The following is a 22,855-nucleotide window of genomic DNA, read 5'->3' as shown; positions in this document are numbered from 1 at the left end:
TTTGGATCTCTTCTTCCTCCTACTCCAAAACTTCACCCACTGGGAGGACGACCACTCCCTGAACACATCACAAGAACAGTCTGAAGTGCAGCAGTGCCCTCTACATGTCAGACACAAAGGGTGAGGATTAATCTCAACATTACTCATAAAGGTGCCAGTGTCGCTCTAACAGCCCTCGACATGTCCGTATTCTGCTAAGTGTCTTCACACTCATACTGAAAAGAAAAAGTGAGAAAATTATAAAAACTTCAGGCCAGTTTGAGAGCACTGAGAACATGCTTGTGCAACTCGATAGGTAGAATCGGAACGAAGGCTCTGAATGCTATCAAAACCTGTACCACCAGTAGATATTGGGTGGTGACTGCCAGAACCTTGATAAGTCTTCATTGTCCATTTCCACCTTTCACCGCAATCTTACTCCTACTGAAGGACAAAGGTTTGTATTCCTGTAGGAGCAAATTTGTATTTAATCTAGTGTACTGTATGCCATTTTAAACCTCGTGCAGTCCTAAAAATATTTAAGTGAAAGGAAAGCTGAATAGAAAACAAGAGAATAGCAAAATAACAAAAGGTGTGTTATTAATAAATAATGTAATGTACTGTAACTATCAAAAATATAAAAAATTTTTAAAAGTAATTTGTATTTTTCCTGCTATATAAACCTGAGTTCTTTAGGAAGATAGCCAAAATTAACATGATGTACAAAACACACATAAGACCTAAATGTCAATAACTACAATATAATTTTATACACTGATGAACTTGCATGTAAAGGAAAATGAATACCAGTTCTTTAAGATTTTATTAAAAAATACTATAGCTACCAGCTGCTACCAAAAAACAGAGCAGACTCACAATTTATGCATGATATGTGTTCCTAACATCATGTGTACAGTATAAAGCCAGACATAGCCTATTCATAATACTTGTTTAAGTGCTGTACATAACCTACATTATGTGAAACAAAATACCATAAAACCTTTCTGAAACTTCAAGTACATAGTTACCCAAAAGTAATTTTGTTTGGTATAAATTTTAAATGTTCTACATAATCTTGAGTAGATACTGTTTATATCTATTACAAATGACTATGAATTAATAAAAGCAGTTTGATCTCTACATATTCTTAAGTCGATACTGTTTATATCTACAGTATTACAAATGACTATGAATTAATAAAAGCAGTTTGATCTCTATAATCAACTGTATACAGTATACCTAAATGATCTAAACAAAAATCAGTGTGATTTGTGGGTCTAAAAAAAATGTGTGATCTGTGAGTCCACAGTATCTTGTGGCATATTCCAATATACAATGAATCCCAAACTTATATTAAGACTAGCTTCTACCACATAAAGAAACATATAAAATAGCAAATAATTCAGCATTCAATACCCTTTCTCAAACTTAAAAAAGAAAGAACACAAATTCCTTCATATACAATCAATCATACAAAGATTAGGAAATACTGTATATTGGTTGATTTGCCATATTATTATTCAAAGTACTAGAATTTATTTACAATTATAATGATGATGAATGACAAACAAACTAATAAATTCTATACCTAAATGAAGTTACAAACTGGCAAATGTTTTTGCTTTGATCAGGCAAAAATTTTCCTTCCAATATTGTTAGCCAACATCTCATCTCATTTACACTGACTATACTGAATACAAGGGGTTCTTATCTTTCAGGGAAATAAAATTAGTTATTGTGCTATCCTAAGAGATTAGTAAAATTATCATAAAAAAATCAGAATATTACTGACAAGGATGATAAAAACAAACAAATCCAACACAGTTATGAAGAGATATCAAAGCACCAAAATATTTCTTCCCTTTCTCAAGAGAAACCTGAAGTGGACATAAGTACAATAGTTTTACTTAAAGTACATTGTTATATCAAACTGAAATTTTGATGCATTTAGTTAAAATCCCACCTTTACCTTTAATACAAAAAATTGAGCAACTAAATAGAATCCTGGATCAAGACCTTGGAGTCTACCCTATATATTTGTGCAATATCCTTGTAAAGATAAAAATAAACATTTACCTTCTTCACACTTGGCGAATAAAATATCAACATTCTTAACCCAACATAATTTTTCTTATTCCTCTCTTCTAACACATCTTGTTGAATGAACTTTAAAACTTTATTGGAGCTCTATGTCATTTTGAGCATTTGTACATCTCAGATTTCAGGACAAGAATTTAACCCTAAAATTAACGTTCAACGTGATATTTTCATAGCAATAACCTATAATGAACACTTAGCATTAGTGGTAAACATCTTTTTATGATACCAACTTGTACCTTGTTCTTTCCATTTCTGTGGTAATGAACACTGTAATCTTCTTATAGAAATAAACATGGGAAAATACTGCCTTAATGAGTTCTAATAAGTCATTTTCCTTAAATGAACACTAGCATCCACCCCTAAAAGTTTCCTGACAAACTTTCGCACAAAGAAATAATTTTTTCATTACACTAAAAACTGTTAGACTATTAAACAATTGGGTAACATACATATAAAACTAGCACCTCTAACACAACCGACTCATATTTTCTAAATAACGTATACAACTCAGCATTTTAAAAATAAAATACAGGAGAGTATAGCTTAGTGGGATGATAACTCTCACCCAGGTCTTTAATATAAAGGGTCATTTTCCTAAAAATGATTTGCAAAACTCAGAAAAATTAAAAGCTAATGCACAAAAAGGGTTTGGAGATATGACAAAACAATATAGTCAAGAATAAAAAATCAATAAACTACCTTCATATTTGTTACTACAGTCAGCTATGAATTCACATGCTTCACTTCTACAGAATCTAGAGCTATCGTGACTTTTTCATTTGTATGTGACTTATCATAAACAGTAGTACCTGTACAGGTGTACATTTACTATGTGTTACTTATATATATTTGAAATAGATAAGTTTAGAAAAAATTGTTATCCCATCTTGCCAATTATGGACAAAATCATTCCAAACAAACTAAATCAATAGATTTCCTAATATAAACACCAAAATCCATCGTGATACACTTCATACACATTACATAACTATATACTGTATAAGACATATCAGTGCAACTAAGTCAAAATTACATAGATTTGAAGTATTAAAATTTTTAAAATGATCCATGTTGGATCAGCAATGCTATAATGTGCACTGTATAACCACAGACTGTATTTAAATGTTCCCCACCCCTACAACCCTATGAGACTTTAGATGGGAAATCTTGTTTCCAGTAATGCATCTATTTTAGGAACACTAAATTGTTAAGCACATTAGTTAGAAAATATGAGTTTCAACAAAAGAGATTTTCTATACTGTGCCTAACCAATTTCTAAAATATTAATGACTACATATGATACAGTTTCTTAAATGTTAGCAGCAGATATTGTGTTTCTCATTCTTGATATTCAGCTGAAAATGTTAAATTCAAATAAATATACACTATGGTTAAAAATGTGAGATACCACAACTACCGGTACTTTAGAAAGTTTTTCGCTGTTAAAATAACAATCAATCAGAAATCTAGTTATACTTTACTTCATTCAGTTTCAAATCAGTGAATCGATACAAATTTGTTATCCACAAGAGGCTAGTGCAAGTCATACCGAACAAAGTAACATAATTGTAGTCCATAAAAGCATTGAAATGCCAAAATCAATCCTAGGGATAAAAAAACAACCAACAAACCAAATGTTTTTCTTAAATAAAGGCCATGAATATACCTGTAAATAGTTAAAAAGCACCAGAAAAACCATGTGAATTCACACCCAAAATAAAAACACCATACTTGCACATGTTTTCTATATAATACGATTTCAAATGTATATGATTGTGGAAAATATTAAACCAATTCCCAATCTACCTTGGCCACTGCATGGCATAATTTCAATCTCAAAAACAAAAGTGCTTCAGGTCTCTATATTAAGTATTAGTCCTCAACAGGAAATATAACCCTCATATTAAAATCCTTCCACATATTCAAATGTACTCTAAAAATCCTATACAAGATAATGAACCCTGGGATTTTAATTCATCAGGAAATATAGTTTGTATTCAGAATTACTGATTATATATTCTATAAGCATAAAGATTATTCAAACCCTGAAAACTAATGTCATTTTGATTCTCTGCAAACTGGGCAATGATATTCTTTACATAGGAACAAAACAATCCTGAAAAAATATGACAGCTTCCACTGTGGCAACATGAGATGCTATTTGATAAGGCAATCAGGGTGCTTTCATATATACCAAGAAAACTGGAAGGCATACATTCAAGGAAGATGCTTTTAACAGCCCACTACAAATGATGGTATGCCCATTCATAAATAACATTTGCAGAGTTATATTTCTACTTTTGCAGAGTCCAAATGTAGCATGAGTGACATTTTATCATAGGCTACCAAGAAGTATCACAGTGCTGCAAAATTTTCTTACCTGTTGATACAACAGACTTGTCTCTATTTCTTGAATAATGAAGAATATTAACAGCTTATAAATTCTGTACTAGAATCAATAAATTTCTATAATAACATCTCTTCTATTTATATAATAAATCTTTCAAAAGTGCCTCAATCTACAGGACAAACAAAAAGGAATGTAATATTGTTATAATCACTGATAAACTCTCATAATTTTTAGTTAGTAAAATTGAAGCTAACCTATGGCAGTGAGGTAGGCCTAATGACTTTTTTCTCCCATCCATAACCTGAGAGGCACATGGAATCTTACTTAATCATATTCCTCTCGGTAATGGCCATACATTTACTGTACTTCAAAGACCACTTCTCCACATATTGCAATTTTTATAATAAATCCTCATTAATAACAACTTTCCTTCGCTCTTCCCCACCACTATTATTCTCAACGGTTATTGGTTCTTGGTCTATAAAAGAGAACCCAGGCGGGTTGAATGCTTCAATTGTTTGTAATTCATCTCCATTCAATAAGCACTTTGAACTATCTTTCAGCTCGGGGTCTAATGACCCAATGCTATTAGCACAACACCAACCTCGAGTCTGGTCCACTTCTTGAGTAACAACTAAGAAGAGTTCTTTATCTTTATTTTTCAATTCTTCTCTGAGGTAATTAGTTAGTTCTTGCTCCTACAAGAGAAAATTTAAATCACATTACAGTACTCATTTCATCTTATCTAACCCTACACCGGATCAGTATACAATACTAAATTTCAAACAAAATTTAAACCTGATAATGAATGTCATACTGAAAACATGATTGTACTATCTTATGCCTAAGTCATGCTTAAGAACTAATGAAAATCACTCCATAAGTATCTTATGATAAGGAATTGTTTTACTATTACTTATAAATAATGTTATAAGCCTAATTCATTCTTATGGAATATGCTAAAAACATTAAAACCTATATACATCGGTATCATAACTTTGTTTAAGAAGATTAAATACCATTTCTTAACCTGGATAGGCTTTCTTCAGATGATTTGTTTTTTATTTTAATAATAGTTTAATTACAACACTGAGTTCACTTAACTTTTATAGAGATGGTTATAAAAGTTTGTTCTCGGTTAATATATTAGATCTTATCTAGTATATTGCAACTCCTTAAAAATTTAATGACAATATAAAGTGAAAATGTTAAAGATTTTAACAAAATTTCCTTTAAGAATTTGTTTCCAATACTTGATAAAAGTTCCAGGTTGTAAACTAAAAATTACTTTAGATAGTCACAAGAAACATGTTTGATTACAAGTATCATTCTGTATTCTCTGCATTAACCCTGGATAGGTACGATGGGTCGTTCGCGACCCCGAGCGTCAAAAAAAAACAGGTTTTTCTCACGTGACTCACCCCCGTGACTGAATTTGTGGGTGATCGACCTGCAGGAGGTGTCTCCCCTACACGCTCTAGTAGTGTCCAGATGTGCATTGCTGTAGCTGTACTCCTTCCCCGATTTCTGAGACGCGTCGGGGTCGAGCGCGACCGAGTTTACCCTTCTAAGGTAGTTTGCATAATTATCAAAGTTATTACGTATTATGAAATTGTCGTAGAATGGTGCAACTTGTATAGGTTATCAGTTGTGGAAAGTCTTGGTGGATTGTTTGGCTACCATGTGCATGATTTTTTTTTTGTTAAAATGTCGTTCATCACCACGAGGACCATTTTACCGCGAGTGCCCCTTTTTCATTTTTTTTTCATTTTTTTGCCAAGTCATTTTTCCGTAAGATATTGCCAAATAGTGTCGTAAAACTTTTGCTTGTTTAGTGTTGGAAAGTGTGTCTAGATGATCTGGCTACCCATGCATGACTTTGTTTTTGTCAGATACGACGTAGTTATTGGTATATTGGGTATTTAACTGCGGTTACCAATTTCTGTTTTTTTTCAATATTTGTAAAAATTACAACGTAGTAAGGAATTGCCGTATATTATTCATTTTTTTTTCATGTTTATGTGTTAGAAAGTGTGCCTTGATGGTTGGGCTAACACGTGCATGTCTTTTTTTTTATCTGAGATGCCGTATATTAGAATGTCGGGCATTTTACCGCGAGTACCCCTTTTTCATTTTTTTTTCATTTTTTTGCCAAGTCATTTTTCCGTAAGATATTGCGAAATAGTGTCGTAAAACTTTTGCTTATTTAGTGTTGGAAAGTGTGTCTAGATGATCTGGCTACCCATGCGTGATTTTGTTTTTGTCAGATACGACGTAGTTATTGGTATATTGGGTATTTAACTGCGGTTGCCAATTTCTGTTTTTTTTCAATATTTGTAAAAATTTACTACGTAGTAAGGAATTGCCGTATATCATTGATTTTTTTTTCATGTTTATGTGTTAGAAAGTGTGCCTTGATGGTTGGGCTAACACGTGCATGTCTTTTTTTTTATCTGAGATGCCGTATATTAGAATGTTGGGCATTTTTCCGCGAGTGCCCCTTTTTATTTGTTTTGCATTTTTTTGCTTAGTCATGTTACCGTAAGGAATTGGCAAGTAGTGTCGCAAAACTTATATTTTTATAGTGTTGGAAAGTGTTTCTAGATGATCTGGCTACCCATGCCTATTTTTTTTTTTAGCCAGATATGGCGTATATATAAGTATGTGTTCGATTTTCCTGTGATTGCCATTTTTTAGTTTTTTCCCATTACTTTCAAAATTACTACGTACTAAGGAACTATCACAGAGTAATGATTCATTTAGATGTTTATTTGTCGGAAAATGTGCCTTGATGGTTTGCCTAGCACGTGGCTGAATTTTTTTTTCTGAAATGCCCTATATTAGAATGTTAGCCATTTTTCCGCGAGTGCCCCTTTTTATTTGTTTTGCATTTTTTCGCTTAGTCATGTTACCGTAAGGAATTGGCAAGTAGTGTCGCAAAACTTATATTTTTATAGTGTTGGAAAGTGTTTCTAGATGATCTGGCTACCCATGCCTATCTTTTTTTTAGCCAGATATGGCGTATATATAGGTATGTGTTCGATTTTCCGGTGATTGCCATTTTTTCGTTTTTTCCCAATTCTTTCAAAATTACTACGTACTAAGGAACTATCACAGAGTAATGATTCCTCTAGATGTTTATTTGTCGGAAAATTTTGTTTACTTTTTTTTTGATTGAATATCAAATTTTTTTAGCTAAAATATATTGTTTTACATTTTTTTTTTTCGATTTTATTTCCCTTCAAAAAATTTTTTTTGGGTCAGAATTTCAATTTTATAGTCGTAAAATAATCGACAATTATCCAGCAACCCACCATACAATTTTTATGCATATCCAATGATAATTAGATTAGTAAATAACACCTTGAAATTGACATACCCTTCCTACATTTCAAGTGGCAGATTAGGGAGTCTGAGTCAGTGTGGTTGGCGGCCATTTTGTGGACATATCCGAAGCGTAAGCTGCCCTATCTATATATATTCTTGTTCCCTATAGAATTTGTGATATTTTGGTATATTTTTACCTGCATAAATATCATATTATATATTAAATATATGTATTTTTTTACGAAATTTCTAAGTACTCAAAAAATTACCTTTAGATATGGCCCCTGATATAAATGTAATTTACAAAATAATGAAGATTTTTTTACATATTTCTATTTTAGGATAACATATGTTTATTCCCTAAAAAAATTAGCCACTTCCTATTTCATTTGGGTACCCAAAAAAATTCATGAAATTTGGACAAATTTTTTTGGCCAAAAAAATTTACTCTTTTTTTCTCATTTCAGATCTTCACCTCCATGGGTCTGACTTCATCCAAAATACATCAAGATGTGTCCTAAACATTCAAGAATCAATTCCTAAAAGGATTTGTGTATATATGTATAAACTTTTTTTTTATGAATTTTTATGTCAGGTCTTTTTTTTCTACTTAATTTTTTAAAATATTTATAATAAATAGTTTTTCTGCAGATGAGTAGTATTTATCTTTACAGTTGTTTTAAGCATTCATTGAAGTTTTTTTTGGCAAAAGAAAAAAGGAGGTTACTGCAAAAACTGATTTTTCAAGATTTTTTTTTGGCGTCGGGGTCGTTCGCGTCCGAGTATACCCTTAAAGGGGTGTCCGAGGAGCGTACCTATCCAGGGTTAAAAGAATAGGCCATTTGGCTTGTTTATCAAATACCAGTGGGTCAAATGTTTGTGAACAATTCCAAGACCCTATTCCTACAGTAGGTTTTCTTTTTTGTTACTGTCAAGATTCATTAAACCATAATGCCTGCCATTTATCTAATCCAGGTATTTCTCTGCATGTGAACCTTCAACTAGACCTCTCCACCTGAGTTAGAACCAAGGAAGTCCAGGTAATGGCTGCTTTTGTCTCAGCAGGTAGACCTATAAGACCTTTAGCACACTCCTCCACCCCTACTTAGCAAGGACAGTAAGATTATGTTATCTCCAACAACTCGGTTAAGCTAACACATGAGAACTTTTCATAATTTTACTAAGTTACTGTTAGTGTTATTCTATTATTCCCAATGAATATATTATGTACATTCTTACAGTACAAGCTGAAAGGTAAAAGATTTGCCTAGTTGCCTAGCAAAGCTTCCTTACTACATTGGTGTCCTTTGATAGAAAAAAAGACCATATGAAAAAATAGCAGAACTAAAGCTATACAAAAATCAATTTTAATAATAAAATTTCTTGTTTCTATATCATTCAATGTTCATATTGCTTCTTCTTGAGAAGCTCAGTTTAATTGACCTTTACCAACATAATTTTAAGAATTTTAAAATTTTTCAATTTTCTTTCCCTATGGTCTTAGTAAAGGAAGGAACATTCTATCAGTAAGTGGTAACTAACACAGTAGTCTCTTTGTCTCTTCAGTTTCAAAGTTGAAATTACTCCTATCCTCTTAACACCATGAGGCAGTGGGGAAGACAGTGGGCATGTATATGAACATTAGGTGACTAAAAAATAAGAAATTTTATCATTATCATTCTCTTTATTTCTATGAACTTCCCTTGATGTTCATATTGTTGACTCCTACACTACTAGAAGTGAGATGCCAGTGAAGGAAAGAGAAAGGAGAAATTTGATTAAAAGCAATACATATACCATGGTTAAGATTTATTAAACCTGATCAAGATTACTTTTAACAAACCATTTCAAAATATGGTTTGAAATACAATACTCCAGATTGTTTAATAAAGCTATTAAAATACCAGACTGCAACTTGTCTCTACATGATATTTATTGATCTAAACGACACTTTTAATTGACACCAAATCAAGTATTAAATAAAATTCCTTATAATAGTAGATAAGGGAGTTTAAAATCAACTCGACCTTAATTAAACGATAGCTCTTCAGCCACTATGGGGGCTAAAGCCTAGCAATCTTCATAACCAAGCCTTGATTTTAAACTTTAAGATAATGTTTAGCGAAAACCAACTTGGTACGCCACTGACCTGCTGCTAAAACTCTTTCCACGGAAAGGTTTCTAGAAAATTTAAGGGAAGTAGTTAGTCTATTCCTAGCAAGTACCTTCACTTGATCTTTCTCAGTCCTGTTTTCCTGAGGCTAAACCAACTAGTTTAGCATTTTGGTCCCGTAAAATTAAAACACTTGATGGACCTTGATGCTTATGGAGGTGTAGAGACAAATGGTATTTTTCCTTTGTTTTTAATAAAGACCGCTGATTTCTTAGCTCCTAAGTTATCTGTTATTTTGCACAAGTTGGCAAGAGGAGGAGCTTTTAGCACTTGTTGGAGAATTGGTAATGTTACTCCACTATGTAAATGTGTTTGTGGTAGCTCAAGTCCAACTGATTACCACCCAATTCCCATAAAACCCATACTATCTAAAGTTTTTGAACGTCTTAATAGGTTTACTTGAGTTAATTATCTCTTCCTTAGTTTGCAATTTGGTTTTCGTAAAAGCCTTGGAGCATGTGATACCCTTCTTACAATCTCCAATGCTATACAAAAATCCCTTGATTGTGGTCAGGAAGTTCATATGATTGGCCTTGATTTTAGTCCTGCCTTTGACCATGTTAATCATGAAGCCCTTGTTTTCAAACTCAAACAGTTGGAAATGTTTGGATCGTTTATTAGCATCATTATTGAATTTTTGGTAATTGTTTACAACACCACGCTCTCCATTTACTCCAAAATATGCAATCCTGCAGTCCTCACCTTCTTGCACAGTAATTAGATGGTTATTTAAATTCTGGGAAAGCAATAATTAGCAAGATACGTTGAAGAGGGGGGAAGGGGTTATAATGAGAAAATAGTTCGGTTTCCTCACTAAACGACTTAGGAACTGACATGTCAACATAGTCAACCAAACAGAATTCGTAATGCCAGCATACTTAAACAGAAGTTCGTGATGCCAGCGTACATTTGATATACTGTATATTCAAAATATACTCAATTAAAAATGGATTAATTACTCAAAAGTATCCATAAAATATGCAATTTACAAATAGTGACACTTTTGAGTAATCACTCAATTTTTTATTAAGTATATTTTGAAAATACAGTAGGGGGTCCTCGGGTTACGACGCTGATCCGTTCTTAAGACGCGGTGTAACCCGAATTTCCGTGTAAGTCGGAACACCATAAATATACGTACTGTACTGTACTGTAAAGTACTGTATTACTGTATACTGTACTATAATAAAATGTATCAAATGACATAAAAACAATATTAGAAAAAGAGAAAACAATTCCTTACCACATGAATTAAAGTAAATATCAATAAAAAAAGAAAACAATTCCTTACCACATGAATATCAATAAAAAAAGAAAACAATTCCTTACCACATGAATTAAAGTAAATATCAATAAAAAAAAAAGAAAACAATTCCTTACCACATGAATTAAAGTAAATATCAATAAAAAAAGAAAACAATTCCTTACCACATGAATTAAAGTAAATATCAATAAAAAAAAAGAAAACAATTCCTTACCACATGAATTAAAGTAAATATCAATAAAAAAAGAAAACAATTCCTTACCACATGAATTAAAGTAAATATCAATAAAAAAAAAGAAAACAATTCCTTACCACATGAATTAAAGTAAATATCAATAAAAAAAAAAGAGAACAATTCCTTACCTTATTCCTATGGTTGGCTTGCACACTGGAAGGGATGTTGCAAGGGACGGAGAGACTGGTTTATTGTGGAGAGGAAGGTGCAGAAGATGCTGGAGAAACTGGGGCAGGTGAATCAGGATTCTCTGGAAGTGAGACAGAAGATGCTGGAGAAGCTGGGGCAGGCGAGTCTGGAGGTGAAGAGCCTACAAGAGGTGGTGGAGAAGCTGGAGAAGCAGAGGCAGCTGAGGTTGATGGCAGAGGCTCTGTAGCAATAGAGGCAGCTGAGGTTGATGGTAGAGGCTCTGTTGCAGGCAAATCTGGAGTAGTAGAGGCAGCTGATGTAGAGGGTGCAGTTCTCTCTACTTTCTTAAAATACCACTCCAGGTTAGACTGGACAGAGAGGATCCTCTTCTCATCCAAAATCTCCTTATAACACTGCAGTAAGTCCATGACACCTCTGGAAACCCTGGTGAACCTGTCCATGTTGGGATCTTGAGCCTCGAAAGTTGCCAATGCTTGTTGTATCTCGGCAAAACCTTTTGACAAGCCCTGCCTTGTGAAAGCCTTAGGGTCTGGGGTGGGGGCTTCTTCCTCTTCCTCTATGATCTGCTTCTCCAGTTGTATCAAGTCCCCAGCAGATAACTCCTCTCCATGAGATTCTAGCAGCTCCGTAACATCATCAACCTCCATCTCCAAATCGGTTTCCTTACTCAGGGCAACAATGTTCTTGATAACATGGTCAACTGTGTCCTCAAACCCATGAAAATCATTAACAAATTGAGGACATAGCTTCCTCCAAACACCATTCATGTTTGTAACCTTCACCTCCTCCCAGGAATCAGCAATGTTCTTAATAGCATCAAGGATGTTGTAGGACTTCCAAAAGTCCTTCAGAGTCAAGTCCTTCTTCGTTTCAGTTGCCTGTAATGCCATAGCAATTGTTCTTCGGAGGTAGTAGGCCTTGAATGAAGCAATCACTCCCTGGTCCATAGGCTGTAAAAGGGCCGTGGTATTAGGTGGAAGGTAAACCACCTTCACATTAGGGTGAAAGTCTCCCAGCTGGGCAGGGTGTCCAGGGGCATTGTCCAGCAATAGCAACACCTTAAAGGGGATACCCTTTTGGGCGCAATACCGCTCCACACTAGGTACAAAATGGTTGATAAACCAGTCTTCAAACACTGCAAGTGTCACCCATGCCTTCTTATTTGCCTTCCAAATGACTGGGAGTTGACTCTTCCAAACTCCCTTGAGTGCCCTTGGATTTTCAGCCTGATAGACCAGCATGGGCTTCAGTTTGAAGTCGCCAGCAGCATTTCCCCCAAGAAGCAAAGTTAGCCTCTCCTTGCCTGCTTTATGACCGGGTGCTGACTTCTCCTCCTTTGCTATGTACGTGCGGTTAGGCATGCGCTTCCAGAATAAACCTGTCTCATCCGCATTGAACACCTGATAAGCAGAATAACCCCCCTCCCTAATTATCTCAGCCAACGCTTTAGGAAATTCACTTGCTGCTTTCTCATCCCCACTAGCAGCTTCACCTTGCACTTTAAGATTATGGTAATTGGCCCGAGCCTTAAATCGCATAAACCAACCCCTACTAGCCGAAAACTCTTCACTTTCACTTTCTCCCCCCCCCCTTTCTTTTTTCAACGCTTCAAACAACCTTTTAGCCTTCTCTTGAATAACCATTAAGCTCACTGGAATACGCCGTTGATTTTGATCTTCCAACCAAAGCACTAATAACCTTTCCATTTCGATAATTAAACCACTACGCTGTTTCGTTATCACTGTTGCTTTCATTGGAGCAGATCCTTTTACGTGTTCAACAATGCGCTCCTTATCTTTAAGGATAGTAGCCACGGTCGAACGGCTAAGGCCAAGCGATCGGCCAATGTTCGTTGGCGTTTCACCGTTTTTAGACCGCTTAATAATGTCTAATTTCACTTCCATGGTGATGGCCTTCCTTTTCTTCGATGCACTACCATCAGAAGAATCTGCCTTGCGCTTTGGAGCCATAATGAAGGGCAAAAAGTTCAAAAAAACGATCAAACACGTGAGAGAAAGAACAGGCAATCACAACCAAAAATGGCGTATGAGTGGAACTGAGCGACGCCGTCTTCCTCGCCCACAACCACCGCAAAGCGTATTCATCCACCGCGCGCTAGAAACTAGTTCGCAATTGTTTACGTCGCTTACGACGCTAACGGTGTAAGACGGAACGACGCTTAATATTATTTTTATATTTTTATGGGGCGCGTTCGTAACGGCGAAACCGCGTAAGTCGGGACCGTCGTAACCCGAGGACCTACTGTACTGTATATCAAATGTACGCTGGCCTCACGAATTCTATTTGGTTGACTATGTTGACATGTCAGTTCCAAGATGTTTAGTGAGGAAACCGAGCTATTTTATTTTTATAACCCCTTCCCCCCTCTTCAACGTATCTTGCTAATTATTGCTTTCCCGGAATTTAAATAACCACATAATTACTGTGCAAGGAGATGAGAACGGCAGGATTGCATTATATTGGAGTAAATGGAGAGCGTGGCGTAAACAATTACCGAATTTTATTTTAAAGTAATAAATCACAAAGAGTTGTTGATGGGCACCATAGTGAGTATAGGAATGTGATATCTGGTGTTCCTCAGGGTAGTGTTCTTGGCCCATTACTTTACATACTATATACACATAACATGTGGTTTGGCCTTGAAAACAAGCTCGTTGCATAAGCAGATGATGCTATGCTCTTTGCATCAATTCCATCTCCTGAATGTATATCTGGGGTTCCTGAGTCCTTTAATAGAGATCTAGCTAAAATTAGTGCATGGTGCAAATTATGGGGCATGAAGTTGAATCCTAACAAAACTCACAGTATGATTGGCAGTAGGTCAAGGACAGTGGCTCCTCAATATCCAGATCTCGGCATTGATCTTCCTAATTGGGTAGTTGAATCTGTAGAACTTCAAAAGTTCAAACTTACAGAAAAATTTTTTATGTTGAACAGGCTGACAAGTCTTTTTAGAGATTATATATGAAATACAAGTTTTGATGCTCTTACTGTTTTTAAGATATTTTATTTTAATTCTTCATTATTTCTCATATTGTTTATTTATTTCCTTATTTCCTTTACTCACTGGGCTATTTTTCTCTGTTGGAACCCTTGGGCTTATAGCATCTTGCTTTTTCAGCTAAGGTTGTAGCTTAGCTAGTAATAATAATAATAATAATAATTTCTTAGCTCCCAAGTTGTCTGTTATTTTCAGCAAGTTACCCAAAAGAGGTTCTATTTGCACTTATTGGAGAACTGATAATATGACTTCATTAGGTAAATGTGTTTGTGGTAGTTCTAGCCCTGTAGATTACAACCCCATTTCCTTTACTCTCATACAGTACAGTATTACCTAAAGTTTCTGAACATCTTTTGGCAAATCATCTGAATAAGTATACTGAAGAGAAGCATTTGTTCCCTAGTTTGCAATTTGCCTTTTACAAAGGCCTTGAAGCGTGTGATGCCCTTCTCACAACTTCAAATGCCATATAGAAATCCCAAGATTGCAATCAAGAAATTAGTATGATTGGTCTCGATTTTGGTGCTGCATTTGACCAAGACAATTATGAGTCCCTTGTTTTCAAACTCAAACAATTTGAGGTGGGTGGGTATTTTCACAGTATCATTATTGAATTAAGTAATAGATTACAAAAGTGTTGTTGTTGATGGGCACCATAGTGAGTACTGGTATTCCTCAAGGTAGTGATCTTGGCCCCTTACTTTTCATACTATATACAAATGCTGTATGTGATTTGGCTTACAAAACCAGCTCGTTACATATGCAGATGATGCCACTGTCTTTGCATCAATTCCATCTGAAATACTTATGGAAGTGCTGAATCCCTTAATAGAGATCTAGCTAAAATTAAAGCATAGGGGTAAATTATGGGGTATGAAGTTGAACCCTACCAAACTCAAAGTATGATTAGGTCGAGGACAGTGGCTACTCCACATCCAGATCTCTGCATAGATAATATTTCTTTAACTATATGCAACTCCTTTAAAGTTTTAGGTGTGTTTCATGATTGTCAATTTACTTCTGAGAAACCAATTCTTCTTCAATTGCACATACAATTCAATCTATTCTGAAGAAATTTTCTAATTCTTTCATTCTGTCTTGTTTCAAGTACTGTATTGTTCTCCTATCTGGTCTTCAGCTACTGACTCATCTTGATTTGTTATCAGGCAGTTAAATCGGTGGAACTTCAGAAGTTCAAACTAGCAACGAATATTTTTATGTTGAACAGACTGACATAAGTCTCCCTTGATAGTTTATAACTGACAGATCTATTTAACATTGTTACTGATCTTAGGATACTTCATATTCTTTGTCCTTAATTCTCATATTGTTTATTTATTTCCTTTCCTCAATGGGCTAATTTTCTTTGTTAGAGCATCCTTATTTTCCCACTAGTACCTATATTTACCCTGCTTGATTTAACCTGTGATGAGCTAGTGGCAGAGCTTGCAAGAGGATAGCCCACACTGACAAGTGAAACATGAAGCAAACAATTGAGTTTAGTTGAAACTTTATTCACAGCCAAGTTTTAAGGGAATCATACGATATGCCACGCCATCCACCTATGTAATACAGTATAATTCAAAGAGAGCTTACTTTAGTGAGTAGAGAGATAATAGGGACAAAAATACCAACTTTTTCTGCCTTACAATCTAATTGTCTTATAGAGCAACTAGGATTGCAGCAAGGGTTTAGCAGCAGAAGGATCTAAAGTAATTAAAGAATTACGAGGTTCTGTGTAAGGTTTTCGAATCTATAATGCAGAGCAAACTTTCAGAGTACTTACTAAAAGAAACACTATTAACACTAGACTCAACTTGTGTAGTTGGGCTTGGTTGGCAATGGGGTGGGTAGAACCAGAGTTACCATTTTAAGAGAGGTTTCACTGGAATTCTGAACAAAAGAAGCTAGCAATGTGAAAAGCTTATGAAGCTCATCATTATTGAAAGGTGGTCGGTTATATGAATTTTCCCTACCACAATCAACTAGCCTAGTCTTCCCTGGCTTTTCCCCTGAACTAATAGCAAGAATTCTTTAGCGTTTTCACTGTTAACTTGATCTGCAACCACAGAAACATATTTTCCCATAAGAGGTACTGTGAAAGAAATGTAGATTTACCTAAATCACAGTATTGCCACTGACACGATACACCAAGGAATGCAAATAATAAACTTTCAGAAACAATTCCCATGCACATTCCATGCAGTAATTGCTAAGAAAACCATGGGAAAATATCTCAATGCATAGTAGTAAGCAAACAACCTCGAGGTCTGATTAGTACTGTAGTGATACGACTGAGATACTGAAGAGACAAAGAGGGTACTTACTGTGTCAGTTACCATTTACTGGTAGAATGTTCCTTCCTTTACTACGGCCAGTGCTGGGCACTTGCGACACCAGTTGCACCATTGCGTCGACGACGAACAACCATTTCATCGACATTAACGCATGACGCTAAAATTAAAAAAGCGTCGCAATGATGTTGGTGCAAATACATTGTCGCAAATGAAATCTAGCGACATTTTCCCCTTAAAGCCAAGTTATCTGTGTAATCATCTTGCTTTAGTACCAATTTAATTTTGTTTTGTTTTCTTGATTTGTTTTTTATGGGATTCCTCATTTACTAGCAAATAAAATAAAAAGGAGAGAGAGAGAGAGAGAGAGAGAGAGAGAGAGAGAGAGAGAGAGAGAGAGAGAGAGAGAGAGAGAGAGAGAGAGAGAGAGAGAGAGAGAGAGAATGTGTGTGCGTTATCGTACGTACTTAGATAAAAGCTACTTCTATTTGAATAATTAAATTTATCTATTGTACGCTTTATAGCATATTAGGCTAATAGTTGAGAGAGAGAGAGAGAGAGAGAGAGAGAGAGAGAGAGAGAGAGAGAGAGAGAGCGTGTGGTATCGTACGTACTTAACTAAAAACTACTTCTATTTGAATAATTAAATTCATCTATAAAATGGTTTATAGACTATAAGGTTAATAGCTTGTAGAGTGTAGTTCAAGATTGTGATACTAGCATTATGATAGAGTAACAAAAATAGAATTACAGTATGCAATTAACTAAGTAACCAGTTAGAATAATAAAATAAAAATAGATGAGGCTGAGATTTACTTTCAATTAAATATTCTAAAAAATATCAGACAAATTAGTAAATTAGTAAAATAAATATATAAATATAAAAAAATCAATTGAATTGTAAAATATCTATCTTATAGTATTTTCTATCATATAATGTATATACTGTATATGATGTGTTGCGTAAATTAGATTAATTAGTTAAGATTTATGTATCCGCTAGCAACGCAATGGTGCAAATAAAATGACAATTTTTTTGAAAAAAAAAAAAAAAAAAAGACCAATTGACTAACGGAACGGTCCCACGGCAATGATGAATTAACGCTGACGCAATGCCTCTAAATGAGTGACGCGCCCAGCTCTGACTAAGGCCATGTGTTTATTGAAAGGAATGAAAATGGGAAAATTCTAAAATTTTATGGATAAAAGTAGATTAAACAAGCTTCTCGAGAAGAAACAATATAAAAAATTATACTGTTTAATTTTTTAATAGCAAGAGATAAAATTGATAAAAACAAACTTTTTAATTTTCAAAAAGAAATTTCTTCACATAAACCCACAGACCCTTTTCATTGGTAAATGATACAAGTTCGTTGTGAAATAACTGTTTTTTTGAGCTCAGGCCATGTCGTCCTGATGGAAGGTTCCTATAAGTAGCTTCCTAGGGTATATTTGACTACAGTGATATTCCCAGAGAATTTAGCTTTAGGTCTCCAGAATTCTAACTCCTGGGCAAATATCCTTAAAATTTCTCTTAAGGATATCGCATAATATCAGGGGACGTATATCTTGGTACGACACATAGCAATTTTCACCCTGAATAGGGATTTCGCTTCGAGGGGGAAAGTGGCAAAAATAGAAGGGGAGCCGTTATCAAGGTACCTTTCCTCTGTTACTACCTTGAGTATCCAGATGGCGCTGTACGTTGCCGCCATGTTTATTCCTATAAGTGTAGCGCTACAGCACGGTGATTTTCCCTATTGCTCTTTTGTGTACACTCTACCTTTTGGATTTATCATGCAATCTCCAGCCTCTTCTGCCTCTGGAAAGTTGAGTATTTGATCTTTACATTGTATAAATTTTAGCTCTTGCCTTACAGTGAAATTAGGTTAAATAAAGTGAGAGAGCTTTTGCCTGAACCAGAGGCGTCATGGGCGCTGTGGTTCGTTATGCATGAGTTATTTAGTTAGCTTGAACGATTCCCGGTATTAATAGCATGAATATCTTGTAGCTATTCAGTCTTCATTGCTAGGAGTTAATTATATTACTGTATACCGATTGTATTCTTGATAGTTTCGGCGATTTAGGTAACCGAATCTTGCTTGTGCTAGGCTTCCTAGCCTATGCGTTTTAGTTTACTTTCATGCATGATATAATAGACATTCCTAGTGTAATTACAATTAAATGAAGCTATTTAGGCAATTTATACGTGTAAGATACATAGATTGCATATAAATATTCCTCTTCTGAGATCGTATAAGAGAGAGTTTCGGCGATTAAGGTAGTTGATTCTCACCTGCCACTAGGCTACTAGCCTAGTGGCTTTAGTATACTTTCATACATGTTCCCCGGTTACCCTCGTGTATCGTTTTATCAATTCAGGCAGAGATAGATATCTCCTGGAATTATTATATAAACCGATACTCGTATCCAGTAGAGATCTAAGGGTAATCCCTCCTTCCCACTGAGCGTAGCCTTAGGCTACAACCCTAGTTGGTCGTGCCTTGAGTAGACACTCAGGCATGTCTAGGCTAAGGTTTTCTGTCTCTTCCCTTAGCCGCAGATAGCAGGTTTTGGGTTTCGGTCAGAACCTCAGAGTATATAGTCTTTTGCCGGCAGCCGGCCGGCAGGGTGAATAGTCATTCCCCTGCTCGACTAGGCTGCCGGCATAGGAGGCTAGACCTCCCTAGGCCATACTTGAAGTGGTTTTGTATGATGCCGCCACATTCTCCCTGCGGTCTAGTAGACTAGTCCTGTGCTCGCAGGCCCTAGGCTGAAGAATAGAATTATTCTTCTGCCGCCTAGGATGGCGCCGGCACTGGAACTCTGTTTCTCACTTGTTGAGAGGAGGCGGCAAGTTTGCTGCCGTCCCCTTAACTGTATTGGCAGACCCTAGGCTGGAGAATAGATATTCTCCTGCCGCCTAGGATGGCGGCGATACTGAAACAGAGGACCCTTTTTCCTCCCCCCTCTGTTCTTTAGTGATGGCCTAGCCATCGCAACCCTTTGGCCGTCGTCCTACAATCTCACCGCTTGCCGGCAGGCTGTGGGGCCGGCCAGGGCTCCTACATGCAGTGGCTTAGTCGCTCAGCTTTCCCTTATGAACGCAAGGCTCCGGGAAAGGCTGTGCCGGCAGGGCCGGCTGCCGGCAGGAGACCCTTTACTGCAGAGTGTTCTTCAGTCCTCCCTTGGACTGCCATTCACATACCAGTGGCCGGCAGAGACCGGCAATGGTTTGTGTTTGAGTGGAAGCCTGAATGATACATTCTCCCCTTCCATTTGAACCCTCATTCTCGAGGAAGGCAGTATGACTGAGTACTTACACCCTTATTTACTGTTAATACACATTCAATAAGGTACGCTTCACTCCTTGCTTTCTCTCTCTCTATCGGCTAGTGCCGCCGGGTACTAACCTATCCGGCAGTTGCCGGCCGGGTTGATGCTGCCGGCCACTACCCCAGCCGGCAAGGCACCGGCTGGACCAATGCGCCAGCAGCCAGAGAGACGCCGGCAGCTGGCGAACTGCCGACCAGGTTGATGCTGCCGGCCACTACCTCAGCCAGCAAGGCGCTGGCTGGAATAGTGCGCCGGCAGGATTAAATTGGCCGGCGGGTGCCGGCCGGGTTGATGCTGCCAGCCACTACCCCAGCCGGCAAGATGCCGGCTGGACTGTGTCACCAGGTGCTAGCCTTGCCGGCAACATGCCGGCTAAAACTACAGTATATGACTATACAGTAGTCAGTATATTTGCAGTATAGATCATACTGCAGACAGAAAACTATGGTATAAATTATACAGTGCTTATTTTTCCAACATACCCAGTGTATCCATGCACAGTCTATTGTTGAGACCTATTATATATGAGAAGAAAAGATTTCTCTCCACATACTGATAGATGATCAGTTACAATTTACCCTCATTATTAAAACCTTTGGAAAGTCAGTGTTAAGTTACACTTATCTATTCTTACAGGTTAGAATTCTTCCATTGGGTTTCCTGAATAGGAAAACTCTAGGTTTTAATTTTGGGGGAGGTCGCAGCAATTGGCTGGACAGGAATCACAAGTATGTGTCTTTCCTAATTCTTTTCTAGCTTGTCTATCCTAAGCTATATGCAATAAATATGCAAAAACATTAATAATATTTATATAGTTCATCAGGTGAGATGAACTCCCGCATACTCATTTAGTTTTCCTCTCTTTACAGGAGGACCACCCTAAGTGCCTGAGAGTCTTTTGCAACGTGAGGAGCAACGACTTCTGCGGCCATGTAGAGTGCAGGGCGCACTCTCTCTGCTCCATCTTCAAGGGACCTCTAAAGTACTGGGACCCCCAGGACTGCAATGTGTGCAAAGCCTTGGTTACTGAGGATTTTGATAACCCCAAGACAGCGGAGACAAGGGATACAGCATGGAGTAAGCTGCACAGAGGGGTTCGTGGCTTTCAGAAAAATGCCACGGGGCCTTACCTTCCGAATGAACGGATGCATGCCTACCTGTTTCCTAAGGCAACTGAGGATGCCGTTATACCACAGCCTCAACCTGAGATCCCTTGCGTCCAGATTTCCGTAGATACGGATGTCTCTGACGCGATGAAGGACAACCACCAAGATGAGAGGATTTTGGAAGTGTCTGAGGACACCGAGAAAGACCTTCTTGCGGAGGGTCTAGAAGAGGAGTCTACCTTGGCTCCCAAGACTGAAGAGGATGACGTCGAATCAGAGTCCGTTTCCTCGCTTCCTCCCCCAGAACCAGTACCCTCTACGTCTTCTGCTCCTCCATCGGACGACATGGGTAAAGCTTTGGCTAGTCTCATGACGATGATGGAGAGTCTTCATAAGCAAAATGAAGAAAGGGACACTGAACTGAGGAGAAGGATGGCCCATCTCGCATGGTCCCGTGGGTCTCAGAAGAGACTCAACGTGAAGGATCTTCCTTCTTGCTCTGAGGTGAACCCTTGGAGGCATGTAGAGTACATGCCAATCACGAATGGGAAGATTTTCATTTCAGAAAAGCTGAGGGCTATCCTCATAGAGGATGTTGACTTTTGGCCAAGCTTTGAGTCTTACCCAGACTGCTTTGTCCGCTTGAAGGCAGCACCTGTGTCCAAGGAGGAGACAGAACCAAAAGAGGTCATAGTTCTTGACCATGGTAAAGCTCAGGCTTTGCTGGCAAGTAGTCTGAAAGACAGGGGCTTCACTAATTCAAAAGTGCCAGCCCTTTGCAAGAAACACCCTTCTTTTCTTGCTCCACCTAAACTAGCCTTTCCCTTTGCAGAAAAAGGGTTTAAGGCAGTCATGAAGGCAGTGGAAGCAGGGAAACCTTGCCCTACACTCAAGGAGTGTAGACCCTTATCCCTAGCTCTGCCTACGAACGACAAAGACTGGAAGGAAATACACCTTACCTTCTCAGTTGGGAAGTTGGAGGCGGATATTGCTGGACGCCAGTTCAGTGAAAACCTCCCTAAGCTGTCTGACTTTCTCTTGCATAGAGAGCAAGAGACAAAGGAGAGACTTGCCGCTTCCCTGTCCCTCCAGATTACCTTGGAGGCAATGGCAAGCGATAACAGATCCCCAGAAATGTAATGGTTGTGGCCAAATCACATTTGGCAATGCTGGTCAAAGACCTATATGGCTTCGTTAGGGCCAGACGTGCATGTAGGGAGTTTGTGTTCGCTTCGGCTGCAGTGAAACACGAACCCAGGAAGCTGATAGCTTTCAATATCTAGGGAAAAGACCTCTTCCCGAGCAAAGTGGTCAAAGTAGTAGTTGTCAAGGCCGCAACAGAGAACAGGAATCTTCTCCAAAAGTGGGCATGTCGGCGAAGAGGAAGTCTTCCCCGGATGAGGGTCCCCAACCAAAAAGGAAGACGAAGAGACCTAGGTTGCCCTCTTGCCCTGTCAGGAAACAGCAACAACAACTTCCCGCAGTTCCTATGACCGCAGTGGCCCAGATGGTGGCACAA

At 37.3% G+C, this 22,855-nt stretch overlaps 1 protein-coding gene across 1 annotated transcript in view; it reads right to left on the bottom strand.

Annotated features, from left to right (window-relative positions):
- Positions 1–785: 785 nt before the first annotated feature.
- Positions 786–22,855, bottom strand: part of LOC137639921 (josephin-1-like) — a 103,587-nt gene continuing 81,517 nt past the window's right edge. The window contains exon 5 of the mRNA XM_068372212.1: positions 786–5,127. Within this exon, the coding sequence (XP_068228313.1) occupies positions 4,828–5,127 (300 nt within the window). The 3' untranslated portion in view covers positions 786–4,827. The remainder of the gene's footprint in view (positions 5,128–22,855) is intronic.

This window comes from Palaemon carinicauda, chromosome 4 (assembly GCF_036898095.1).
Source record: "Palaemon carinicauda isolate YSFRI2023 chromosome 4, ASM3689809v2, whole genome shotgun sequence".
In the NCBI taxonomy this organism is placed as follows: Eukaryota; Metazoa; Arthropoda; class Malacostraca; order Decapoda; family Palaemonidae; genus Palaemon; species Palaemon carinicauda.
The sequence above is the reverse complement of the archived record's forward strand: the minus strand, read 5'-3'. Positions and strand labels throughout refer to the sequence as shown.